The sequence below is a fragment of the Myripristis murdjan genome, chromosome 19 (assembly GCF_902150065.1).
Source record: "Myripristis murdjan chromosome 19, fMyrMur1.1, whole genome shotgun sequence".
Lineage (NCBI taxonomy): Eukaryota > Metazoa > Chordata > Actinopteri > Holocentriformes > Holocentridae > Myripristis > Myripristis murdjan.
Window position 1 is genome coordinate 16,068,091 of NC_043998.1, and position 27,031 is coordinate 16,095,121.

Here is a 27,031-nt window from a genome sequence, read left to right on the forward strand (position 1 = left end):
ATTTCATTTTACATCACAATATGTGATAAATTGAACATTTTGTCAGACTTGGCACTTCAGACCTCCATGAGATCAGATTGTATAAACAAGTGTTTCAGTTTCACAGTCAGTTGAAGTGCTAAACTCTTTAGGCAGAGATCAGCAGCTCCATCAGGGCTCCCACAGAGTGCATCCTGTAGAAGACTCCAAGAGGCTGGCCCAGGTTGACCAGGACGAACCACGTGCTGAAGCCGAAGAACTGTTTCCCTAAGCCGTTCTCAAACTGAGGATGAGCCCCGAACGCAGGGATGATCCACAGCTGGAAGAAAAGGAAACATGTATGTATAACATATAGTAAAAGAAAAACTTAAATGATGAAACAATCTGCAGATAAAAGTAATTTCAGCACCATGACATTCGAAAGGATGAGGAAAGCGCAGATTTCTTGTATTGCTCTCTTGGTCCAGGACTTTTTCTCGTTGCCTTCTTGAACAACAGGTGGCGCTGACACATTTTTCTCCAGCAGTGAGATGTCTGTCTTTCCCTCCTCATGTGCGGGGACTGCAATGTTTTTCTTGGGCTGTGGGACAATTTAGGACAGTGGCACCAGCAATTCACTACGACACTGTATAATTTAAAGATGCAGTATGCAGAATTTCAGATTGATTTAAGTGATATCTTTAGACTCAGCTGACAAAAAATGTGGAATATATACATAATCAATGAGTTGTCTGATGATAACCATGTACATTCAACAATCAAATTGCGTGCTATTCCATGTTTATTGTCAGCTGAGTCTAAAAGGTTTCCACAAGGCCAAATAAAACCAAGGTGTGCTTGCCTTGAATATGCTGCTCCTCTGCCTTTGTTTCATCTTGAGAAGACTTGGATGCCTGTGGAGGCCCTCGATAATGAAGATGTTCTGGAGCATTAATTCCAGCAAGCTGAGGAGGGAGTAGGAGAGGTCGAGGCCGCCCAAGGGCCCACTAGTCCCCACAGACAGGGCCGCCACCAGGGAGAAGTAGGACAGGGCTAGCTGGCCCAGGGCGGCCCCCACCAGGAGGATCACATCCAGGCTCCGGGTGGGGTTGTGTCCCCGCTCCTCTGCTCTCCTCTCCAGCTTGTGGACCAGCATGCCAGCCAGGCAGCAGAGAGACATGATGGGCATAACGGCTAAATGGAATCCATAAAATATGAGGAAGGCGGTGAGGCGACGCTGCTGCTGACTCACCCAGACCTGATAGAGGACGAAGACAGTCACTCCTGCTGTGAGGACCAAGCCGCCAAGCAGAGGGCCGAACAGGATCCCACCTTGGTGAACAATGCGTAGGGTCAGCTTTTGAGTGACGTGTTGATGGGTGCTGGGACTCATCCTGCGGCCCACGTTCTTCCACATCACATACAGCATGCAGCCTGCCATCAGGTAGTACTCGATGTTGAAGGGATAAAGAACCTCGTAGCCTTTCCTGAAGATGAGGCAGGCTGCACTTGATGTGCACTGACATAAGGTTGAGTTGCTGATTCCTGGAGGCAGACATAGATGATACTACTGTGTAAGGGATAATCAATAATAGGTGTGTGTCAAACATGGAACACATGCCTACGAGTTGATTTTCCTGCTTGTACCATGGTCATTTGTCAACAATATATAGGAAAGAGCAGGAAAGAATACCACAAATTTCGGTGTGTTTTCCTTCCCGCTTGTTAGCTTATCAAGTTGATACCTCAGCTGTGCTGCTGCAGCTGATAATGAGTAAGCTGTAACAGCTGTACTTTTTAATGTTGCTGTGGTTACAAGTTGGGTAGCAGATGAATTCAGAGCGGTGATAAAACTTGAGCCGAAGTACATGTGCAATATATGGTTTTAATGCACACCTGCCAGCCAATCAGAAGAGTATTCACCCAGACCATGGTATAATAATATTTACTTTAACTAAAGACATTCTGAAAGTTATATGTCAGACTTTAATTTATAGTCATGGCAGCAAATTTGCAAACTAATGCGAAATAAACATCCAGTTAATGCAAGGAATAGAAACAGAAATGATAATGCATTACAAAGAATATAAACTGAAATGGGATCTAGATGCACCCTCATCTACAGGACCATTAAACTTGGAATTCATTACCACAATGTGCTTAATATAAAAATGCACGTCAAGAATCAGTTCAGTAGTTGGATTTTTAATCACAAACTGCATCTAGCTTCATCACAGTATTGCATTTTAGCATGTATTGTATGCACATGTGTAGGATGTATATGCATACACTGTATATGTGTATGTCTGTGCATGTGTGCATGCATGTGCTACATTGTGTAGTGGTGTTTTTACAATGTTCTTTTACGTTTAAATTGACTTTAATATTTACTCTTAGAGGATTAACCTTGGAGCTATAAGAGATCCAAGTAAAAGGTATAATTTCCCTTAATTATACAAATCTGCTACTTTATTTTAGTTATTTTTTTGTATTCAGTACCTCCTGCTGAATTTGAATTCTCATCACTTTCAGAAAAATTTGAGTTGCTTAAATCCATCCTTTCTTCCTTCTCTAATTCGATTTCTTGATGGATGGTGTCCTCTGTCACTGCGTTCAGCCACAGCAGCAGGTCTGCAGAGAGGGTCACCATGAGCCCAGACCTGGATGAGTTCACACATGTAAACACACATAAAATCACACGTGCAGATATAAAGAAAAGAAAAAACAAGTGAATGCAAATCTTTTCTGTAGAATGCATATGAAACCAGCAATGGCAACTAAGGATGTCCTGCACCTGGTGATTATCTTGTGCCGGTGAATGCAGTCTTTGGAATGAGCCCACAGTAAATATGTCTACAAAAGAGCAATTATTCACTCAGGGGACGCATGAACAAATTGAGGCAAGAAAATAGGAAGAAATATGTAAATATGTTTCATTAAAAGCAAATAAGGGAAAAAAAAGAATAAAGAAGTGCAAAATGTAATTAATAAGTGTTACCTGTAGCCCTAGAAAGGGCGCCTCGATGAATGGGGAGAAAACTTTAGCAGCAGGCTTACACTCCCTCATAGTGATGAAGTAACCGCTCTTGAAGATATACAGCAGCAGACTGAATGTTGCAAAAAGCATGAGGACCACTGAGATAAAGGAAGAAAATAACAAAACACATTTTTCTGTAATAAGAGTGTCCAGCGATAAATATCCTGTGCAATAATATATTACTTCTGTTCCTTATCTGTGCTGTGTCACATTATTTACAATGATAACACACAAGAGCTTACAGAAAGGAAAAAATACCCACATGGTTTGGATGGTTTTGCTACTAAATAAGTAAAAACAAATAGTGAGACAATTTGAGACAAAGTTCATTTACCCTGTCTGTATCCATAGCCAATGTGAAATGGGCATGAGTTTCAATGAAATCAATATATGGCTGCCACTTTTTCCCAAAATAGTCATATTCATACAGAAGGGATTTTCTCCATGGGTAGGCATCTATTCATCTCTGAGAGACCTTATTATAAGATGGGAATTACATTTCCATGTTGCTGCAGTGCATTTTTTGGCCACACAACAAGCTATATCTATAAATTTCCTTTTTGTTTTCAAAATCCATTAAGATTAGGATAAAGAGAGGTGAAGTTCCCTAAAAGACATGACTCCAGATCTCAACGATTGTGCCAATAATTTTAGAAAGAAAGGCTGTTGCGTAAAGTCCATCAAACTAAAATGATTTCACTTAAACACAGCTCCATGAAGAAACAACCCCTCCTCCATACCACACCTGAGGCAAAGCTATAATATATCAGGTTTGACTGATATATCAAGTTTGAGTCTGTGAAGTCTTTGGGGAGTGAGATAGAGTTGGTGTAAAAAAAAAAAAAAATCTTGGGTAAGTCTAAATCTAGAGTTGAGCGTGGTATAGAGTGAGTCCTTACACAAATCTGACCAGAGGCCTTCATTAATTTTAATATTTCACTTGGACTCTCATTTCTCTTTGTGTAATTTGGGTAGGATTTTAATGTATATTATAATGTGTGCATATAAAGGTGTATATGTTTGGATTAAGTCTTTCGTTATGAAGCTATTTCTTTGAAAGTTTAGTATTTTTTCCTCATCTGTAGCCACTTTGCCACTATCAGCACCTCACCACGGCCACAGTGTGCGTTTATCTTTCTTTTAATGCACAAGAGCTCACCTGTGACGGTGATTCCTCCAGCATGGTGGTCCTTATGCGGGGAAATCCCTGGCTGTTTCCTGGCCCACAGAAGGTACCACATCATCCAGGCCATGCTGCAGCCCATCAGCAGCAGCAGAAAGATCTGGGGCTCCTGGTGCTTCAGGCCCACAGGGTTAAAAGCCTGGCCAGCCACCAGCGCAGCGCCCAGCAGCACCACGTTGAGGCCCAGCAGCCCAGAGAGCAGACGTCGCCCACTTGGGACCCACACCTGCAGCGGATCCAGCTCTAGGTCCTGCATCTGATGGTCAGAGCTCTCCTGGTTTCTCGGGTCATCTCTGGACCGACATCCGGGTGTCGCCCAGGAGGAATCCAGCTCTGAGACTTCAGTTTTGGAATCTGGATTCATAGTCCCTTGGAGAATTTTCTGTCACCTGCTCAGTCTGACTTGGTTGGCCTTACCCTTTTTGCTCTTTTGTTGAGGCTCTTTCTCATGTGTTTCCTCATAATTTGAATGAGAAATACAGTGGGTGGTATGTGGAGGCAGTTTAAGGCATGTAAAAGCATGTATTCACAGAGCCGTTTGAATTATGGTCTACCTCTTGATCTGCCCTCCCTCTCACTACACAGGCGTAGGTGTGGTCTTGATCCCATGCATAGTTCAAGTTAATTCTGACACACCTTTCATAGCACAAGTCTCAGGTATCTTGTTTACTCTTCATGTTGACCTTTGTGTTGTTTGCACAGTTTTCTGTTAGTGAGCAGTCATCAGTGCACCATGGCTTTCAGCTAACTCAGAGGAGTTCCGGTCTATTATCGTTTACTCTAATACTAAGTCTGGGTTTGAAAGGTGGTTGAACTAAAATTAGTGCAGTCATTTTACTTTGAGGAGCTTATTCAGCCTGGGCTCTGTCTCACCCGTTGTCACTGTTTGAGTACAGTCTGCACCAGACACCGACGTCAGTACATCTGTTCTTATCACTACAACGCCTCAGGCAGCAGCTCACAGTTCACTCAAAATTGATAACATACAGCTACTGGGACGACATATTTGTTTAGTTTTAGGGTTCAATCAGAGATAAACTTTGAAGGATGCAATAAATGCACTCTTGGCTGCAAGAGTTGCCACTACAGGCTATAAATGTGGACCACTTACTGAAATTGATGAATACATACAAATGAATAATATGCTCCAGTATACTGAACCCATACTCTTTAATGGGACACTGGTGGTACAATTCTATTTTATTGCACTGTCCTTAGGGATGGGCTATATATAAAAATTATATTGATATGATTTGAGACATTGCAGTAAAGTGATTTTCTGAATTTATTCTAGCTGTCCTAATATTTGTCTCTAACTGCATGGTCAAATCCAAATTATGAATGACTGTTATTATTATTAAAAATCTTGTATGTGGGCAGGTAGTCATCCCTGCAATATTGTTACAATATTGATATTCAGTCAAAAATATTAAAAATATTATAGATAGATAGATAGATAGAAAGATAGATAGATAGATAGATTTACTTTATTGATCCCAAACTGGGATATTCCTACGTTACAGCAGCATCAGTAAAATTAAGAAGTATATACAATAAAGACTAATTATTATGTGATTTTTTTTTCCCATATCGCCCAGCCCTAAGTGTACTCCTCCATTCTATTTTATTCTATCGCTCTGTACTCCTCTATTCTATTCTGCTGTACTGTCTCTTATAATCTATTCTATTCAGGTGGGTTTGGATTGGATGAAACCCCTCCCTACTGAAAGGTGGGCGGATCAGTTTTATCCTAGCCCCGGCTCACCAGCCAGCAGCCCTCGTGTTGGTTCCCTGGCAACCAGGCAAGCCACTCTGCTTGCCGCCTGCCTCGCCAGGCCGTCCGCCCGTCCGGACACGCTGCGTCCTGGACACCCCGGCCTAGCTGACGCGACAGACCCTCCATGTCCTCTATGGCACGGGACAGAGAGTGAACCGGGCTCCGGAAGCCGCGGGCACAATGAACGACCGGTACCACCGGGCGGCCCGGGACGGCTACCTGGACGTGCTGAAGGAGGCCACACGGAAGGACCTGAACGCACCGGATGAGGATGGGATGACACCGACCTTATGGGCCGCTTACCACGGCAACCTGGAGGCGCTCCGGCTCATAGTAGGGAGAGGGTGAGTTCACAATTTAGTTTCACCTGCAGCCTCCAAGTGGCACTTATGCAACCGAGTCTCACCTGTAACATTAAACTGCAAAATGACCCATCTCGTTATTTAACCCGGTATTGTGTCTTTAAATATTACTTATGTTCATTAAAACAAGTGAGAAAATGTTCCTGTGAGGGTGTGATCATTTAACCTCTCCAGTTCAAATAAACCCGAATCAGGAACCCTTTTGAGACAAAGTGACTAGTGGAGTGATCTGCTTTATTTTGCCTTGTGTGAAGACTTTGACATTTAGCACATTTGAAAATCTCTGGACTTAAATTATAAATTAATTGAATTGCCTCACTACACTGGTATTTTTTTTTTTTTTTTTTTTTTTTTTAGAAATATTTTAAGCACATTAACAGATGTGTGATTTGTTTTGATGGGTATTTTTCTGCAGTGTGTTTAGGCAGAGAAGACAAGTGGGACCTGTGTTACCAAAAGTAGTAACTTTTCTCTGGGTAACTCCAATTTTATAATTCAGCGGGAAATAAAAGAATTTCAATTTATGTTAATATAGAATACTGTAACCCTCCCTCTCTGGTCTACAGCCTCCACTGCCCTCTAATCACTGCTGCTAGGAGATGGACTTTGTGCATTTTAACAGCCTAATTAAAGAGAAAGGTCACTTGCAGCAGGATAGCCCTCCCAACACTTAAATATGTGCATGTACCCCCCGCCCACAGCCACATACCCAGCACACAAATACACAGACTGAAAGAGTAGAATAAGAGAGTAGAGTAGAAAAAGATGAATGATAACTTCATGTTTAGTCTGGCATATGTGACAAAGCCTGATCCATTACATAACAGCAGCCCTGCAGGTAATACTCTAAATCTGGTTCAGTTACCATACAAGAGGCTATTTTACACAGATCACTTACTAAAAGGGCACCACTCCTTTATCTACGCTATAAGCTCACAAGTGGCTCCTGACCGATACCATCTCTGCTTTTTGGCTTCATTCTAAACAGCACAAGCTTAAGACTCTCATTCACACACATCCCTTAATCAGTGAGGCCTACTCTATATACCATAATGTAAGAGAGCCTGTGATAAGTATCTCTAGGGGAAAAAAATAGAGATAATTAAAAGACGGTTAGGAGTAAGTCTATATTCTGCACAGCTATGTTATCAGATAGAAGCTAGTGTCTTTTGTTTAAGGTTTAGGTGCAAGACAAAGCAGTCATTGAGACAGCAAAGTATTTACTACCTATTTAAAAGGCTCTATGTGGCAGCTTAGTGTAGTCACTGAAATGTGAAGGCTAGTGTATGTCATTTTCCCAGTGACGGGTTTATAAGGCATGCAGTATAGTGAGACTGATGCTGGAGAGTAACAGCAGAGTAGGCTTGTAAACACAGGAAAGGTCACTGTGATGGATAGGGCATCATCTTCTGCAAATGCTCCCTGGAGGATACGATAAAGAGCGGACATGACTCTCGCAAAGATGACTACAGCTGTGCTCAAGATTGATGTTCATGGCAAACGGTGGATTAAAGAAAAAATTAAGACACCTTTTTGAGTAATGTAACAGAAAAATATGGTCCGTATTTACTATTTCCTAGGCCGCTTTTGTTTTTATCCGAGGCGCTATACTGATTTGTTATTTATCAGGCATGTACACATGGCAGACTGGGTGACAGTTGTGTCTGACTCAGAGCTGCTAGTGGAACTGAAGATAGTCAAGTTACTGTTTGGGATTATCAGGTGTGATTCTTCCTTCGCAGTACTACAGTGATGTATTTCTTGGCTGTTTCTTTGCAACATGATATGCTTAATTGGCCTTTCAGCAGACACTCTTAAGAGATGAAAAGCATGAATTTAGTCCTACCATGTATTTTTGTTGTTGCGTAATCTACAATATCAAATGTTAGACAAACTTATTGTTTAATGTCAATGTGTGACATTGCTGACAGGAAGCTAAAATCAGGGTTCAAGACGATAAAGGTGCTGACCCTGCGGTGTGTGGTCACAGTGTCTCTGGGTGTCTGCGAAAAAAGACTCGGTGTGTCGAATAAATAATGCAGAGCCACCCCTGTCATGTTTAACCTGCAGCATTTCAATTATTGATCAGTCCTCAGACAAAGCCTAGCCATGTGGTTGGAGGGAAGACAGGAAGAGGAGGGACTTCGGAGAAGTGTTGCTTCTCCTCCAAACACACTCCCCGCCCACTACACTCTGCACTGTGTGTTGTATGTAATGAAAACATGCTACATGACAGTTTTAACAAACAACACTGAAACAGTTCTGAAGGGCCAAATGTCAGTGTGGGTCCAACATTACATTGTTGTTATTTCTCCACTGAATGGTTACATGGGGAAGGTTTTATTGTAGGAATATTGGGGACTATATTTTGCTCATATCGACAAAAACATTTGTAAAGCACTATGTAATACCATTCACCAGTCATTTTCATTATACAGATGTTAGAGAGAAGACTGTCTACTATGTTGTGGTGAAGTCAGTACACTGAAACAGCTGGTGCTAACCTTCATGCATTAATTCATTCATTGAGATAAAGCAGCTAACATTACTGCCAGTTGGATTTGGTGGAAAAAACACTCCAAGTTCCCTCCTGATGCCACTGTCATTGTTTTGCTCCTAGCCACAGACTAGAAATGGAAATCTAATGTACCTGTGTTGTATTTTAAACTACACAAATGTCATATCTAACTCAAATAATAATGTGCTATTGATTACAAATGCATCTCTGTCCAGAAATTGAAGGGTCTGTCTTGTAAGTGGAGGAGATGAAATGACATAATTGTAGGTCATATGGATGTGTCAACTTACTTCCTACATTTAGTCTAATGTGTAAGGGGATAAGCAAAGGTAAGGCTCAGTTTCCTAGTAAACCCGAGGATTCAGAGCTTTGGCCATTATCAGGTGACAGAATAATAATGGTGCTAAAATGCTAAGCCTTTGCTGGACATCTTCAAGAAACGTGTCAGCTTCTGTCTGCAGGAGAGGGGATTAGGAAGTGAGTTTCCAGGCTAAATCCATACAGAAAAAAAGCTATTAATGGGGTACATCTATCAGTCAGAATTAAAAAGTTCAAGAAATTTCAGGTCAGTGAATGGTGATATGATATTGCCATAGTTTCATAATGGAGACATAACTTTTGATGTGCTGTCCACCTACATGTTATTGCTGTTTGTATGGCGATTTTGAGAAGATTAAAGGTTGCTACAAAATATGTTGAGAAACTGGAGATCATATGTGTTAAGACTTGAAAAAGAAACAGGTAAAGTCTTTACATTGGAGTCATGAAACAGGGTAAACATAGCATTAATTAAGAAAATGTCAATGAGATCTCTCATTTGAGAGAGAATTGTTTGGTGTCAGATTTGAGGGTCCTGATAATAAAGTATGTGGCGAAAGATAATATAAGTTTGATAGAAGAGTTTGAATGTTTCATGTGAATCAGTTAATTTACAATACATATGGTTCCAATTATGGTTCTGTATGTTTTATTTAATCCCCCTGCTGTCTCTCCCAGAGGTGACCCGGACAAGTGTGATATTTGGGGGAACACACCGCTTCACCTGGCAGCTGCCAATGGCCACCACAACTGCCTGTCCTTCCTGGTGGCTTTCGGTGCCAACGTGTGGTGTCTGGACAACGACTACCACACACCACTGGACATGGCCGCCACCAAGGGCCACATGGACTGCGTTCGTTACCTGGACTCCATCGCTGCCAAGCAGATCACCCTCAACCCAAAGCTGGTCAGCAAACTCAAGGACCGTGCATTTCGTGCAGCTGAGCGCCGGATCAAAGACTGTGCAAAGCTCCAAAAGAAGCACCATCAGCACATGGAGAAGAGATTCATGAAGGAGGCGGCAGCTTTTGACAACTCAGACGCTGTCAGCTTGTGCAGCTACACAAGCAGCAGCACGCTGAGCCGCAAGTTGCCCCAGTTCAACACTGTCACCTCCAACATGCCATACTCGCAGGTTGCTCTTTCACATGGCATTATTTCACACTACTATCAATGCAGCTTATTGTCTAAACACAGTATAAATAATGTCCATATGTAAGATAATATGATTTCTATGATTTCTAACAAACACTGACTGTTGAGATTTATGTGAATTTATGAACTGAGTGGCCTTAATATGTTTTTGTGAATTTCCTGTACTGAAATCATACTTTCTTCTCAGGCCACCCTGCATTCCACCGCCAAGGGCAGGACCAAGATACAGAAGAAGCTGGAGAAGAAGAAACAGGTAGATGGCTCATTCAAGATCTACGAGGATGGGAGAAAGAGTGTGCGATCGCTCTCCGGGCTGCAGCTTGGCAATGATGTCATGTTCCTAAAACAAGGCACCTATACCAACCCAAGGGAACGTTTGCGCTTCAACATCCGGGACATGTTCCCCCATGACGACGATGCCGACACCATTTCTCGTGCCATCAGTGACCCGGGCCTCCATGAGGCTGCCTATTCAGAGATCAGCACGGACTCTGGTCGTGACTCCCTGTTCACCCGACCTGGACTGGGCACCATGGTGTTCAGAAGGAACTACATGAGTGGAGGCTTGTTTGGTATTGGGGCTCGGGATGATGGCAGTGTGGTGGGGAGTGAACCTGTGGGTCGGGCGCCTAATGTGCGTCTACGTGGACGTTTGCCCCAACGCTCACCCAGCCTGGATGAAGACAGTATTGGCAGTGCCTTGAGTCTGCAGGAAAGAAACCTGCAGGAGCTGCCCTGGGAGGAGACAGATGTTGCGCTGGATGAGGACATGGAGCCAGAGAACAGTCCCTTGGAGACCTTCCTGGCCTCTCAGAGCCTCAGTGAGTTCATGACCATCTTCAGGAAGGAGAAGATCGACCTAGAGGCTCTACTGCTGTGTTCAGACAAGGACCTCACCAGCATCCACATCCCTTTGGGCCCCAGGAAGAAGCTGCTGGATGCCTGCAAGAGACGGGTGGACACCCTAGATGAACCAGAGGCCATGGAGGACACTGAGCTTTGAAAATCAATTTTCTGGAATTCTGCACATTTTTATTTTAAGAAGAGAAGCACAGAAATGTCCATTACTACCAGATAAACACACACTTAGTTACCATCTTTGGTGAAATTTGGTGGTGGCATTTTCATTTCCATAAATACATGACAGAATGGTGAGACCATGAATGGAAGTGTGGATGGTCTTAGTCAACTGTAACACTGTGAATACCAAATGTGTACTTCTCCCATTTAGTACAAATTGAACTACAGTTGTCTTTTCACCAGGTAAATAGGGCCATCTAGTGGAGTTTTCAGGCATAACAAAATAAGACACTGGAGCTGCACTGTATTTTTCTTTGAAAGCCTGACACAATGGATAATTACTCTACACTTCATGAAAAACATTGATGAGGTGAATCCAGGTAAAAGCCATTATTCCTGTTTTCTTTATCAAATCTATTGCAATCACAGAAGAGGAGATGCAAATGAAGAGAACCAGACTAATTAATTAGAGTTTGAGAATAGAGAATTTGAGATATGTATTGTTTTCCAAAGCAGCTGCAACTCACTGTCAGGGGGATGTTTAGTACATTCAGTGGGTCACACCATTGTATCACCATACCACTGTACTTGAGTCTATTATGTCTTGTTTTATTCACAGGATAAAAATACAGTTAAGACGTTCTCCACTATTCATGGCCTTATCTGGATAAGGCACCATGAAGCTGTATTGTTTATTTGACTACTTCGTGGTGGTAATAATTCCTGGAAGTGAACAAAGGAAATTACAGAGAGCACCTGCTATTTTCAATACAGTCAATGAAGACAATATAGATTGTCAGCATCTAACAGAAATGCAATAAGTAGGTAATGAACGTTACATTGGAAAGCTTCGCCACATGTTAAAACACATGGACTCATTGTGCTTGATTGGATTGCTGGATGCTGGTCATGTTATTGAAACACCTGGTTATCTTTGGATACTGTATTCATTAATGTATTAATCAACGATTTACACATTAATGAATGAGTTAATGAAGCTCGCTCTCTTGATAATATTGTCAATTATTCATTATGCCTTCATTGTACAGTTTTCTTACTTTAGTAATTGCAAAAAGCAGAAAATGAGTTATTTTATCCATGGCACATGCAAAATGTAAAGATGACTTGATATTTATGATTGATGAAAATAGCCACTGACAGAAAGTGTTTTACTAGTATAAACACCGGAGAGGTACTGTGAGGTTATGTGAGTATGTGCTAGGTAACAGTGTTATCAGGTTGCTCTGGATGTATAAGGTTTCACTAAAAGCCTGCCTGTGCACTTGAAAGTATGACTGTGCATGAATGTCAATTTTTATGTTGATGGAAATTAGTTTTTCTTTTTTTTTTTAACATTAACATTAAGTAAAATAAAAATAAAAAATGATTTGGTGTTGTCTGTGTGTGCTAGCATTGTGTCATATACATTGTGCAGCCCTCTGACTTGTCTGAAGACATGACTGATGCTGATGACTGATGATGGTATGAATAGATCAGACAGGCTTGAGGCACTGGAGGGATGTGCGTAGCAGTCAGACAGCCTGGCGTTCTCATGTTCCCCACTCTCTTGTATCTGGTCTCCTTTGGAGTCAAAAAATTACTCCCAGTATATTTTAAAGAGCACACTGCAGCCAGCATGGCATCCAGCCCAGAACACTGGCCTGCCTCCAAAAAGAAACACTTACACACAGTCACTTATGCCAGATATATGCACACAGCACACACAAATCCTCACCTGCTCTCCACACATAAACACACTCAAACTATCTAAGCACATTCCTCAACTCTGCACACCATGTTCCTTTCTTTTTCACTCTGACCCCTTGCCCAGTACAAAAAAAAAACAGCTAACGGGCTGCTGAAGAGCCGCTGCTAATCCTCTCCCCTATTTCCTCGGCCATCCTCTCTCCCTCTCCTTTCCCAGGACGTCTGCCAAGGTTACAGGGATGGAAGTGGAGGGGGGAGGAGAGTCGAGACAAAGAGACAGGAGGAGGAGGGTGGGGCATGCAGAATGTATGAGAAGCTATGCTGTGCAGAGAGGGAGAGAAAGAGAGAGGGTGGGAGCAATTGAACTGACTTTCTAGCTGAGCAGCTGCAGTTGTGTGTGGTTGCCTGCATGTGAGTATTTTGCAGGAACCCTCTGGGATCCATCACGTCAGAGGGCAGCCTGAAATCTCCTGTGTCCTGTAGGCTGTAGTGCTGAGGGACAAGGAATCCCTATGCTGGTTACTCAACCAGGATTACATCAGGAGCAACCTGACAAGAGAGAGAGGAGGGGAAAAATCTGACAAGCTTTCTTGACAATTACGACTTACGCAATGTTATCACTAACTTGTGGACTTTTTGTGCAATGTGGAGCACTGAGACAGCTCTAGCACCGGCTGCTGCATGAGGAAAGTCTGCATGTTTGTATCGAGTGTTGCTTTGACTCGAGTTTAGTGTCAGTTAACATTACCAGAGCTGACATGCAGAATGTACCGGAGGAATGGAGGGAAGCAGAGGAAGAAAAAAGAGGTGCGAGGCATGCCGAACCCTGGGATGAGAAGATGTTATTCCAGAGAAAAGGAGTCTCTGGGGATTCAAAAAATGAGAAGAATGAGGCAGAGTGTGGCAATGGAGAGATAAAAGGAGAGTGCCAACAGAAAGGAGAGACAGGCAATAAGGAGGTGGAGGTGACTGACAAAGAATCACTGATGATGGAGCTGACCAGGATGGTGCAGAAGACGGTGAAGGAGAGCAGTTGGTGGGAGAAGAGAGGCATTGACTGCTGCATCCTGGCGGCAGCATTCCTCTGCCTGCCACCCGGTAAGACTCTGACCACTTTAGAAACTTCACAGTGTTGTAATCATGAAGGGCTGCCTTTGAAAAGTGCTGAACATTGTTAGTAAGGAGGTGATTAGTGGGAAAGATTAGCTCTTATGTTCCGAAGAGACTTCTTTCTAAGAGAAATGTCAAAGGTTGGCCCAGAGTCTAATTTGTGCTATAATCTAGCATTATGATTATGGCTTTACCATATTTTATGAGCTGGCAAAGTTTCTGTTATAGCAGACAAATTAGTTAAACAGCAGTAACCCCTTCTTTTTGGGAACATGATGATCCAAACCCTTCCCCTCTATCTGGGGCACGGGTGTCAACTACTGGCCTCAATTAAGTCTAGTGCTTACTGTGAGTCATGTCACTTGAGCACTGGACCTGACAGCTTTTAGCAGCACCATGGGACACCTAGCCAACACAGAGCCTTGATTTGTAGTTTAAAGTCGTAGGAGGGCCTGCAAGCCAAAGTTATGCTTCATTACTAGTGCATGATTTTCCAAACATTCTTGCCGTGTGAGCAGTAGTGCAGCAGCAAAAAAAGTTCCTCTACATCTTCTTCATCTGATAGGTTTCCACGCAATTGCAAGGGTCAAATTCCGCTTTACCTTCCCCTTTACCACAACTGTGCATTCATAACTACAGAATTGGGTTAGAAATGTTTGCTCTCTGGCTTAATTATTATCAAGTACCGCAGAGAATTCAAAGTGCAGTAACCTAAGGAGGTATCTGTCATTGTTTATCACTGACCTTGTGGATTATCACCTAGAAATAGGCTGCGATTTATTAGCACTTTATTTTGTAAGGAAGAGAAGATGACACCTCAGCCCCACTCTGAAACACAGCCAGAGTGGCTGCACTTAGTGTTTGTGCTGTCAGGTTATTCTAGTTCAAATCTGTCAGCAGAGCACACCACCTGTGCTGCCACAGTCATATAAGATAAGATATACTTTATTGTCCCCAGGGGGAAATTTGACTTGGGCAATAGTTCACAAAACAAAACAGTACAGTTATGCACCAAGACACGATAATAAATTACATACTACAAAACAGAAAGAATCGAAAATATTGCGCATGCCTTGTGAAGAGATATATCATCACTGACTTTGCTAATGTTTATTTAATGGGTCTGATGATATAATTCTTAAACTGCTTGATTAAGGACATGTGCATGCCGTAAAACTATTAAGTATTGAATAAGAATGAGTAGGACTTACAACTACTTTAAATCATTTCTTGAGAACTTAGAATAAACTAGAAAACTTGACTGAAATAAAAGTATATCAGAAACAAACAGATATGTAGAAATATAAATGCATCGTATCTGTCAAGTCATTTCAGCCTGCAGCATTTTAATCATGCAAGAACTCCCTACAATGACATGATGTAAGACACACAGCCATGCTCTCATCCCCAAGGGGAGATAAAGTTTCCCTCCTCCACCTGATCTTCCTTCTGTCGTGGGTGAAACTCACACCACTGCTGAAATGGGACGGCTGGGTAGGTGCTCACTGATAGGAGATAGGATATTGTGTGTTTCAACACCGTGAAAAAAGAGGTCAATGGGGTTCAGCACACAGAGACACACATACACATACATGTACACACAATGTTAACAATAACAAGATTAGAATAAACAGAGGGTTTGAATACTCATTTAGAACCTACTCTGTCTCATGTTACCAAGATAAAGGCAGAGATATCTTGTCAAGGCTGCTTCTCTATTTTGCATCTACAAGGTTTGATTGTTTTGCCTCTAATATGAGACCCTGACCTGTATCCCATTTCTACGCACCTCCATCATCTTTCTGCCCTGTCCTCCAGCCTTTCTGCTGCTGGGCTCCTCTCAGATCCTGTGGTTTTCAGCGGGGATGCTGCTGATGGGCGTGGCTCATGCTGTCATCACCATCAAGGGAACCCACCTCGCCAGCCACGGGGCACTCAGCGAGTCCCAGGCCTGGGGGGAGTTCTGGGCCGTCTTCTTCATCGAGGTGAGACCTGCAGAGAGAACCTGCTCTCCATCATTTGGTCATTATGGGCATATTGTAAATAAAGCTCGAGAGAGACCTTGTTTTTGAGTTTCATGGGTTTTGTTGTATCACTGGTTTTTATTCTCAGGGTAGCCACTGGCAGTGACTTTGAAATGAATTGCTAGATAACATGGCTTGTCAAACTGTAACAGAAACGTTTTTCTAAAAAATGTAATAAAACCTGTTAATGTAGTAAATCACATTAATATGTTGACTGGAAATTATACCTTCTTATGGACTGTCAATAAGTAATGATGTGGTAAAAATAAAAACATTACATGATCTGTTTCTTAGTATCTTAGACACTGTAGTTTTCAAGCCTTTGCATCATGGCTGTAAAAACAGCAGCATCAACAAGGTATGAATGAGGCAGTCCTCATGGTCATGAACATGTTTATCTATTTATCACAGGAAATGTTGTTAAACATGCAAGGAGTGCAAGAATAATGATCTTTTGAACTCTCCGGATGTAATTGTTTACTGATCTTTGCTCATTACAAAGGCCGCTCTTTGCCCATGACTTGTTCAAACTTGCTTTTCAAGTCAAACACGGGCAGAAAATGAACCAAGGCAAGGCGGGTTTGTCTGTTTGCTTCTCTTGGTAATCAGTATCAATATTGACCCTCCTGCAGTTTTCATTGGATGTTCTTGTGATGGTTTGTTGTTGAGACATTCATGTCCATCTGTCTGTTTGTCTGTTCACTAGATATGTGGCTCATTCACAGCGCGAGCAGGAGTGCAGGCCCACATTAAGATGCATCATGCTCACACTAATGTTATTGGGCTGGGCGACTCCAGCACGTGGAAGATTCCCTTCCTGTCCCGCACCGTCTACCTGTTCATAGCCCCCCTGGCGGTACCCATCATTACCCCTCTTGTTGCACTAGGTAAGCGGTGCTAAAAAGACAAGGGACTGACAGTGCAAGCATGACAGAGCTGACTAATTGATTCTCGTGCTTACTTGAATACTTCAACATCAAATGTGATTATTGGCAGAAAACTGAGATCTTTAACCTGTTTGTGAAACCTCTTGATCCTGTTCAATTTCCCACGGCTCTTCATCTCTATCAGTTGAGTGTAAATTTATTTTCATAGCCGTGATGACGTCTGATTCTCCAATTTTGCAGGTCAACTCAAAGAACATTCTTTGGCTCAGGCCTTCAGGACTGTACTGATGGTAACACTCGGCCTGTATTCCCAGTACTGGCTGCTGATCAACGTCTCTGGGTTCCAGTCACCGTACAGCACCTTGCTCTGCATGCTTGTTTGCAGGGCAATGTTCTCTCTGCCTTACATCCATGTCAATATTTTTCAGGTGAGCATACTTGCAGACCTACTGTAAACAACACATGCATGTGACCCAAAAATCCACACAGATGCACAACAACACTAATAGACGGGAACATGCATTGATATTTCATAGAATGCTTCAGAACTATTCAAAAGTGTGGGGTGGGTCAATTCATGCAGAGTATTTGGGACAAATTATTACAGCCGCATTCTTGTATGGCCTTTTGAGAAACCCTTTTCAATGAGGTATTGTGTTCTCAAAGATTTCACCAGGAATTCCAGAGGACCAGTCAGTGGACTAAAAGGTACAGAAAGGAACAATTCATGCATGATTTTCCCAGACGGAGCCTCACTCCTGGAGTTCATTGTGCATTGTTCTGATCAAAGTGTATGAAGATGGACTACAAAGTCGGGATTCTTGATTCCAAGTCATGGGGCTTGTGGCTAACATTTGTTCTCTTGTGTGGGGTTTAAAAGCCCTATCCTTTCCTATTTCTTGCTGGTGATATTGTTGGCCATTGTCTTTCATTTTCTTGCCCTAAACACAGCATTTCCCTCATATTTTTTAGCAGTGGTAGCTGGGGATAACTTTAGCTTTGGCTTGGTGGGTTTGGGTTTGGTCTGGCCTGCAATGCAGAGAGTGCCTCTTTAGTAAAGGGTATAGCACTAAGACTGTTCTGATTTCCATCTTTTATGGCAAAAACATGGATTCTACACATTGATTAAAAATCTTTGGGTGTTTGGCTGAAAACAGCTGTTTTCCTATTTAGCATTTATACAAGCAGTGGTGGCCGTTTTTGGAATGGTGTTGGTCCATCAGTGCTAAACACATTGTCACAAGGCTGTAGCTGGCTGAACCCAAATGCTGACCAAGGCAAGCAGGTACGGTGAAACACAGAGGTTTATTGATAAATAGACTGGCAATGTGAAGAAGGTGGCTGGCTGGATGAAGTGGTGTGGCTGGAAAACAATGATGGGTTGATGAGGCAGACTGGTGACAAGGAGATGACTGGCAGGTGTGCAGGGAGACACACACACACACACACACACACACACACACACACAGGGAAACAGTAGGGACCACTAGGCCAGACAGGGATTGTGACACACATATTGAGTAAATATTTCTTTACGTACAGGCATTCTATCTGGTTGATCCTCCCCTGTTTGAATTAACTGAGCAAGCTGATAACGCAAGACCAAAAACTGCATGTGAATTTCTGTGACAAGTCCTGAAGAGTTTGTTAAATAAAAGGCAGAAATGGAACCATAAAAATATAAAATAACAGGAGACAGTGAAGTGCACAGACTAAACCATTAATCATTTCTAGTTTTCTGAGGTAACCAGATAGTCGCATGGCTTTATAATGAATATTAACATATAAGAAGAATACACCCAGATACACAGAATGTGGAGCTCCTGATTTCCAGCACCAATCAGATTTAAGTTCTGATTAATATTACTGTAAACATAATGTGATAAAAGACGGCCTTTACATTAATTTGCTGTGCATTTGATGTGCATCTTAATCAAACTTGTAAAATCGGTGTGTACTCCTCAGCACATTGGCCTTCCCATGTTCTCTCCCACACGCCGGCCCAAGAGGATCTACCAGATGACCCATGGGGTCCTGAACCTGCCACGCAATCCCCTGCTGGACTGGACGTTTGGACACTCACTCATCAACTGTCACGTGGAGCACCACCTCTTCCCCTTCTTGTCTGATAACATGTGTTTAAAGGTAAGAAGATGATACCTGTTGCATGAGATCATCACAGGAAGACTGTCTCTACACTGCATTTTAAATTGTGTGCAAATGGAGTCAGATTTGGCAGGAAATCTGCAGGTTTGCCTCGTCATAGTACAAAACAGGAAGAGGGCGCTGTTTTTCCAGCACACACCGAGCTACAGCTTTCAGAGTTTCTCACAATGGCAGATGGTGTAAGGAGAGGAAGGTCAAGGAAAAAAAAAACACTTCAAACCTGTTTATCTTCTTCAGGAAAGTGAAAGAGAAAACAAACACAGAGTGATGCCAAGGAAGGGGAGGGGGCAAAGGCGCATCACCTTGTTTGCAAATAGCAATCAACAGAGTTTATGGGAAATTTAATTCTCAGAAACACTTAACAACACCCCTGGTGTGATACGGAGGCTACCAATCATCTTGATTATGCTCGTATTTGTTTATGGTTATTATGCAAAAATACCACAATGATACTTCACCTACTGACAATGATAAATTGTTGTTGTTTTTTAATGCTTCATGTTGAATATACACATTGAATATAATAACATGGGCACAAACTGAAATTACTTTGTTGTCTTTATGGGCTGACCTCCTGACCCTGAATTCTAAACAGATATTTTAATTGACAAAATCAGTTTTGTTCATTTCTTTTGGAAATGTCTGCAAAACTTGTCCCCATAGTTGACTGTGAATCTCCTTTCCTTCCACAACTCGCCAGGTAAAACCAATTGTGTCCAAGTATCTGAAGGAAAAGAAGCTTCCATACCAAGAGGACAGCTATCTCTCCCGTCTGCACCTCTTCTTCCACAAATACCAGGAACTGATGGTATTTGCCCCACCAATCACAGAGCTGGTGGGAGTACAGTGACGGAGTGAAGTTGGCGTAGAAAGAGGAGAGAAACTATTCTGTCTCATGCTGCTATGCACTCAAATACTGCGACTGTTTCAAAGCACAAGCTTCATCGTTCAAGTGCATGTCTGCTGGCACTGACACAACGTGCACAATCCATGTTTTGTCAATCAACAGCAATCAATATACATTTTGAATCCAAAATGCATATACATGGCAAGATGAGATTACATTTTTAGTTTGCTCTAACATAGTAATTTTAAACTTAAGCAAATCAATTGAATATGACCCCCTCATGATTGAATATTGTATCATATCACTTAATAAAATCACTTAATCAGCAGCCCAAAGGCGAGAGCTCCACTGAATGTTGACTTGATTGAGCTTAATGAGTGCTCCATTCAATGTCACAGTGGGAGATTAATCACAGTCCTTGAATTGACCTGTTTTCCTACTGACAGATGGTGTTGTTTTGTTGTTGTCAATGCAAGCATTTATTTTTCTGTGTCCTTATCTCAAAGGCACATGCTTGACTGCACTGTAGTTACAGTCTGTAATGATACAGATGTATTTAAAGGTGTTGTTAAAGGCAAACACGTTTTTCCAGCTGAGAAACTGTATTAATCCAAATTGTTTTATTGCTATCTTTATTGCCACATTGTCTTAGTATCCCAAGTCCTATGCTGACTGTACTTATAAAAAGTTGTTCTTGAGTGATATGCCTGATTCAATAAATTACAGCATATACAAAATAAAATAAAATTTAAAAAACTATCCAGAATTTGAGACGTAGTCACTGGGTGGCAGTGTTGTATCCACCCTCGGTTGGCAGTGTTGCCCTTCACATTCAATCAGTGTTTGCATTTGCACTGGACCTTCCAGGTGAACTTTGAAATGACAGACATGCTTCATTAGGGCACAGGAAAGCAGCTGAATAAACATTCAATCAGAGCATTTATTACCTCAATTCTATTAAGATAACCTAATCATGTTGATCATGCTCAAGCAGAAAACAGGAGCAACTGAGTCGGTGAATTCATCAGTGAAGTAGAAACAACTCTCATATAGAAGTAACACTGATAATCTAATTTTCAAGTTAAATGCAAACAGAGAGCATGCGGGGGAATGCAATTCTACACCTCTCTGTTTCTGATTTGTGAAATGAGCTCCACCCTGTGGCTTCTTTTTTTCCTTCAGGGAAGGGGAGGGCAGTAATTGTGCGAGGGGTGTATGCCTGCTTGCCTACTGGCCTGTCTGGTTGCATGTATGTGTTGAGTGGGTGGTTGACTTGTTGACTGAAACTATGAGCCGCTGACGTTCACATCATTTAGGTGTGGCTTGTTAGACTCTTAAGTGTGATCCAGGAACTGCAGGTTGACCGGCTGCATAAGTGGCTGAGCCAGTTAGTTTCAGTGGGAGAAGGAGCTATGGCAGATACAGCCACTGAAGACACAGACCTCAACTCCTGCATGGAGGATAAAAGTAAAGGATGTCCTGAGAGTGTGCAGAGCCCTGACAAGCCTGAACCTGCAGATGGACTCCAACAGAACGGGAAAGTGGTTGAACCTCCTGTGATCAAGAGCAAAGAGGAGCAAAGTGAGGAATCCAAAACAGAAGAGATCAAGATTCAGGAAGATCTAGAGGAATCAGAGGATCCCAAGAAGCCTGATGAGGACAAGAAGGAGGACGCATCGCAGACTGAAGGAGAGAAAGATGAGGTGAAAAATGGAGAGAAAAAGGAGGAGAAAGAAGAAGAGGCAAAGGAGGAACCTTTGGGTCCCGACGATGTGGTGTGTGATTCGTGTATTGAGAGCCCCTGCAGGGCCCTTAAGTCCTGTCTCACCTGCCTGGTGTCGTACTGCGAGGCTCATCTCAGACCTCACCTGGAGAACCCAAAGTTTCAGAACCACCGGCTGGTGGAGCCGCTCAGGGACATCGAAAGGCGGACGTGCGAGAGCCACAAGTGGCCCCTGGACCTTTTCTGCAGTGCCGACACCTGCTGTGTCTGTCAGGAGTGTGTGACTGAAGACCACAAAGGCCACAACACCGTACCTGTGGTGGAGGCTCGCAGGCAAATAGAGGCAAGTTTTCTAAGTCATTCTCTCTTTCATATTCTTTTCTATTTTGTTTCCTTTCATAAACATTTACCAAAACTAAATGTTCAAAACTCAGGATATCTTATGTTCCCCTTCAGTCCACCATTAGCAGTATTTCCAGACAAGGCCACACCATTCTCAAATTACACCATAGCCTATCTACTGTGTGGTTTTGTTATCTGAAATATACTCAAGTGTTGGGTTTTGTTCGGCTATTTATTTTTTCCTGAAAGGACTAAAGGTGGAGTCCATCACAAACAGGGTGAACAGAACAGGTTTCTCACAAATAGATAGACACTGTCAGACTAAAACAGTGTAGCTGTCTGTGTTTAAAAAATACTTATATATAGCCATAAAATGTAATCGCAACTGAAACCATCAAAAATGACACTTGATATAAAACATGGTGCAATAATATGACAGCAAGGATCACACTGTTATCATTCTTTGCCAATTCTTCCCTTTCCTCCTGACAAAAATAGTATGGCCTCCATAAAGGACAGCCGCTGGGTGACAAATAATAATTAATACATTTTCTCCACTGGCGCCTTCATATATTGAAAAGATATATATATATATTTATAGTAATAATGTCTGATGATGGGCTTAGAACTTAATAGAAGTTAATCTACAACACCAAGAGGAGGGAGATGGATTCAGATAGTTAATATGAACTTTTCAAATTGCATTACTGGATTTAGCTTTCGCAGCTGCTAATATGGATCTAATAACTAAATTTAATTAGTGTTCTAAAACTGACTTTAATTTGTGAGACAAAGGGCAATAAATGTCAGGCTTGATCTAGGTGATTATCAAAGTGTGTACTTCTCAGTTGTGCATTCTGGAAACTCTACACTAAGACCTATTTTGCCCATCTGACGTACATTGAGGAAGCTCAAGCTTCAGCCAAAGAGTCATTTGTCTCTCTTTTTGACAGTTCATGACCCTCTGGTTCAAGCATTCCAGGACAGATTCCAGCAGAGATCTTTGGTTTTAGCTCGCACCTGTCATTTGCAAACAGAGTTATCGCAACACCTCAAACCACTTCAATTACATCAGCAAACCAAAGACTTCAACAAGCCCGCAATGTTAATAATACTGCTTGAAAATACCAGTGAAAACATAGGTGACACCACCACGACTCTCTCTCTCACCACGAGAGGTTAAAATAAAAAATAACCTCATGATCACATGCGTAACATAGTGTAGCTTCCTGTCCAGAGCTTGTGGCCCCTCAACGGTTCACCTCCAGTACTTCCTTTAGATAAAACTATTACATAACTTATAATGTATAACTCACACATGTAGAAGTCAAAGCTTGGTTTGCAGTGGTACAGCCTTTGTCTCTAGGTCATCGTTAATCAAGACATCCATTCACAGTGCCACCTACAGATTTGGTTATGTTGGCTCAAGTCAAAAAAACATTATGTAGACACAAGACATGTGGGGGAAATTCCTCCTTGGTTGTCTTACATGAATCCCCTCTGGACATAAAAGATGCATGGCTGTATGTGACAGTATGTGACAGATATCTGTCCCAAAGCCAAAACAATGACTTGGATGTACTTGGCTGTGCACTATTCCTGGTAGTGCCGGTTGTTACTTGTCAGCACAAGAGCGAGTTTTACTCCTGCTGTGACATAATTTGTGCGTACTCTGTAACTCAGCACAGACTGGTGGAACGGCTTCGCTTTACCTTTAAAATGATGTGTTCCTCATATAAAAGCATGTTGAGACCAGATTAGTGATGTTTTAAAGAAAATAGAAACAGCTGATTATCTAATGCAGGATAGATTTAATCAATGGCTATGGATAGTCAGGTTTTTTAAAGGGACCTGTTCTCGCTTTAAATACTGTTCAGAGCAAATGAAATGCCGTGGCGCCCTGAGGGTGTACGCTGAAATGGAAAAGAATTCTACACCTTCAACTCCAGAGCCGCCTGGGCCTGTCTAAGGAATTTAAACTGAACCTGAAACTCAGGTTAATACTTTGTGACGAGAAAAGTTATAACCTAAGTCGCATAGGCCCAAAACAGAGGAAACAGGAACAACGGTTTGAGTTTTCCTGAAGAAACAGCACAGATGTTTACATTTTGCGAGTAAATGAACTTTGTGCACGGGCGAGCTGTTTGGTTTACACATACTCTGGGCATGACATCATGTGGTGTGGTTTTGTGAGGAGGCATACTAAATTCAGCTCTCCTCTCCATACGTTTGCAGAAAGAACTAAAGCATAAGCAGACTGAGATGGTGAAGACAGTGACAGCAGCGGAGAACGCCATCAACAAACTTCAAGTCAACACAGTCTCCATCGAGGTATGATACACTCAAATGGATTACAAGTATAGCCAATGTGCCGCAAAATCACAAGAATGTCAAAATGCTTTCGACATAGACAGGAAATCCTGGTTGATATCAGCTATTTTTAGCTGGGAGAACCTAGAGCCACCCTAACCTGACTGGTTTTCCCAGATGTGGGATGAGGAAATCCATGTTTTTCATGTGGTTCAAGGTGGCGCTGACTCCTGCTGAGGCTGTGAAGCATTTACCTGATTTCCCCTTGGAGATCAATACAGTATTTCTGATTCTGACTGTATTTGCAATTACTTTCACAAAAGCAACCTGAGCTGATCTGTTTCAGCTTTCATATGTATCACTTCACCTGTGTCGTACTTCTTCTTCATATTATGAGTATGATTAAAATGATCTAATCTAATAAAGAGAGCACTGTTCTGCAGCATTCGGTGACTGAAGTGCGAGAGGTGATTGAGAACCAGTTTGCCGAGCTCCAGGCCGTGGTGGAGAGAGCAAAGAGGGAGGTGACTGAAATCCTGGAGGGAGAGGAGAAGCAGGCTCGCAACCAGGCCGAGGGGATCCGGGTCCATCTGGAGCAGAGGTGCACGGAGCTGAAGAAGACTCAAGCGCAGGTGGAGAAGCTCTTCAAGAACAAAAACGATGTGGACTTCCTGCAGGTAACACATCGCTGATACTCAACCACAATAAAATTCAACAAGTAGTGTCAAAGTTTTGGTTCTCAGGGAGACTCAGTGTCTGACAGCGGCAAATGGATGTGTTTGTTTTACAGGAGTATTCAGAGTGGAAGAAAGAGACCCCTGATATTTCCCTGCCTGGGATCTACATCGGCCTGATGGATCGTCTAAATACCTTCAGCCGTGTGATTGTTGACTCCACCCAGGAGCTATGTGACAAGCTTGTCTCTTCATACATAGACAAACTTAAAGAGACATGCAAAAACGGTAAGCTCTTGACCTGACATTACACTGAATACAAAGGGGAAACGATGCTATGTTGAAAACAGAACCTCCAGCTTTGAGTCACTGATGTACAGATTATCCTGTGGCTCTCGGGGCGTGTTCACACTCGCCTGGAGGACTCAGGAATCCTCAGACTGTGTGTCACTGTTTTGGAACTCAGCTACCAGGTGGTGGCTAACCTGAGAGATTAGGATGCATCTAAATATGGCATGCCATCTAAGCAAAAAGCACCCGTCAGCTCACCCATCTGTGTGCTTTATGAGTCACCTCATTTGTGTGTCACGAGTGCCACTGGGAATCACCTGGAGGAACTAATACATGATAATTGCTCATACATTTCCCCTGTGGTACATTTTGTGCCAACTGAAGAACAATAGCGAAATGCATCGTATAATTTCACTTATGTTTTGTTGTTGAAGAATGTAATAAATTTTCTTCCTTCCCCCCCAGACAAAGTGGGAATAAAAACCACAGTCAAAGAAATTATTGCAGCGAAACAGAACATGTCCATACCAGATCCAGAGACGCGTGAGGACTTCCTCAAGTGTAAGCTTACGTATTTATCTCCTGTTTATGGGCCGTCATACTGACTGACTACAGTGTGATTTATTTTTATTTTTATTAGCACAGTACAAGAGCATACTTCCTAATTTCTCAAATGCTTTTCCAGATTCCAGCCAAATAACATTCGATGCAGAGACGGCACATAAGTTCCTCCGGCTGACAGAGGAAAACAGGAAGGTGACCAATACCACACCCTGGCAGCATCCTTACTCTGATGTGCCTGAGCGGTTTGAGAACTGGCGCCAGGTACTGGCAACAGAGAGCTTCTATTTAGGGCGACACTACTTTGAGGCAGATATAAGCGGGGAGGGCACTCACATTGGTCTGACCTACAAGAGCATCGACCGCAAGGGCAGCGAGAGCAACAGCTGCATCACGGGAAACGATTTCTCCTGGTGCCTCCAGTGGGACGGGCGCAGCTTCTCTGCTTGGCACAGTGATGTGGAAACCCCTCTAAACGTGGGAAAGTTCACACGTATCGGGGTCTATGTGGACTACACTGGAGGCGTCTTGGCTTTCCACGGTGTGGGTGACACCATGACCCTCATCCACAAGTACAATGCAGAGTTCCTGGAGCCTCTGTACCCAGCGTTCTGGCTGTCCAAAAAGGAAAATATTGTTGCCTTAGTGCCTCCTGGGGAGCCATTACCGCTTAAAAGCCCCTCTCCTCCCACCTCACCTGCAAACACGGCTGTTCCCCCCGACACAGCAGCTGAGTAACACTTAGAGGTAAAATTTTCCTGGAGCAGTTAAGTGAGCATTAAACAATGCAAGTGCACTATTACTGTATGTGAGAGGATGTGCATAAAATACAAACAGAGGCTTGCTCTATTTTTGCTTTATTGCTTGTAACAGTTTGTTTATGTTAATTTTTTTTATTTAATAATAAAAATGTATTTTAAAATAAAAAAAATAATGAGAAAATTGTAGCTTCAAATGGTTCTCATGCATCCTCTGAAAGAATTCAGGTACACCTCATATTTGTACTTTTGGGACTACTGTTACTTTTTATTATACTGTGATGTCATTTCTAAGCTGTGTAT

The 27,031-nt window shown here is 42.4% G+C and overlaps 4 protein-coding genes across 4 annotated transcripts; 3 read left to right on the top strand and 1 right to left on the bottom strand.

The window, feature by feature from the left end:
• Positions 1 to 31: 31 nt before the first annotated feature.
• On the bottom strand, positions 32 to 5,204 carry LOC115377881 (proton channel OTOP3-like). Its single transcript, XM_030077948.1, has 7 exons — positions 4,155 to 5,204; positions 2,957 to 3,093; positions 2,753 to 2,811; positions 2,458 to 2,618; positions 821 to 1,503; positions 389 to 559; positions 32 to 298 (listed from the first exon to the last, which is right to left on the bottom strand). Exons 1-7 carry the CDS (start codon positions 4,540 to 4,542, stop codon positions 128 to 130), a joined length of 1,770 nt encoding a protein of 589 aa, XP_029933808.1. The 5' UTR covers positions 4,543 to 5,204; the 3' UTR covers positions 32 to 127.
• Positions 5,205 to 5,834: 630 nt separating this feature from the next.
• On the top strand, positions 5,835 to 12,694 carry LOC115377408 (Usher syndrome type-1G protein homolog). Its single transcript, XM_030077106.1, has 3 exons — positions 5,835 to 6,299; positions 9,832 to 10,288; positions 10,496 to 12,694. Exons 1-3 carry the CDS (start codon positions 6,136 to 6,138, stop codon positions 11,309 to 11,311), a joined length of 1,437 nt encoding a protein of 478 aa, XP_029932966.1. The 5' UTR covers positions 5,835 to 6,135; the 3' UTR covers positions 11,312 to 12,694.
• Positions 12,695 to 13,387: 693 nt separating this feature from the next.
• Positions 13,388 to 20,828, top strand: fads6 (fatty acid desaturase 6). The gene is made up of 6 exons (XM_030078697.1): positions 13,388 to 14,133; positions 15,964 to 16,130; positions 16,876 to 17,056; positions 17,297 to 17,484; positions 19,022 to 19,201; positions 19,923 to 20,828. The coding sequence occupies exons 1-6, from the start codon at positions 13,794 to 13,796 to the stop codon at positions 20,070 to 20,072; spliced, it is 1,206 nt and encodes a 401-aa protein (XP_029934557.1). The 5' UTR covers positions 13,388 to 13,793; the 3' UTR covers positions 20,073 to 20,828.
• Positions 20,829 to 21,284: 456 nt separating this feature from the next.
• On the top strand, positions 21,285 to 27,029 carry trim16 (tripartite motif containing 16). The gene is made up of 6 exons (XM_030077446.1): positions 21,285 to 22,135; positions 24,370 to 24,465; positions 24,888 to 25,121; positions 25,235 to 25,406; positions 25,875 to 25,970; positions 26,095 to 27,029. Exons 1-6 carry the CDS (start codon positions 21,482 to 21,484, stop codon positions 26,706 to 26,708), a joined length of 1,866 nt encoding a protein of 621 aa, XP_029933306.1. The 5' UTR covers positions 21,285 to 21,481; the 3' UTR covers positions 26,709 to 27,029.
• Positions 27,030 to 27,031: the final 2 nt, after the last annotated feature.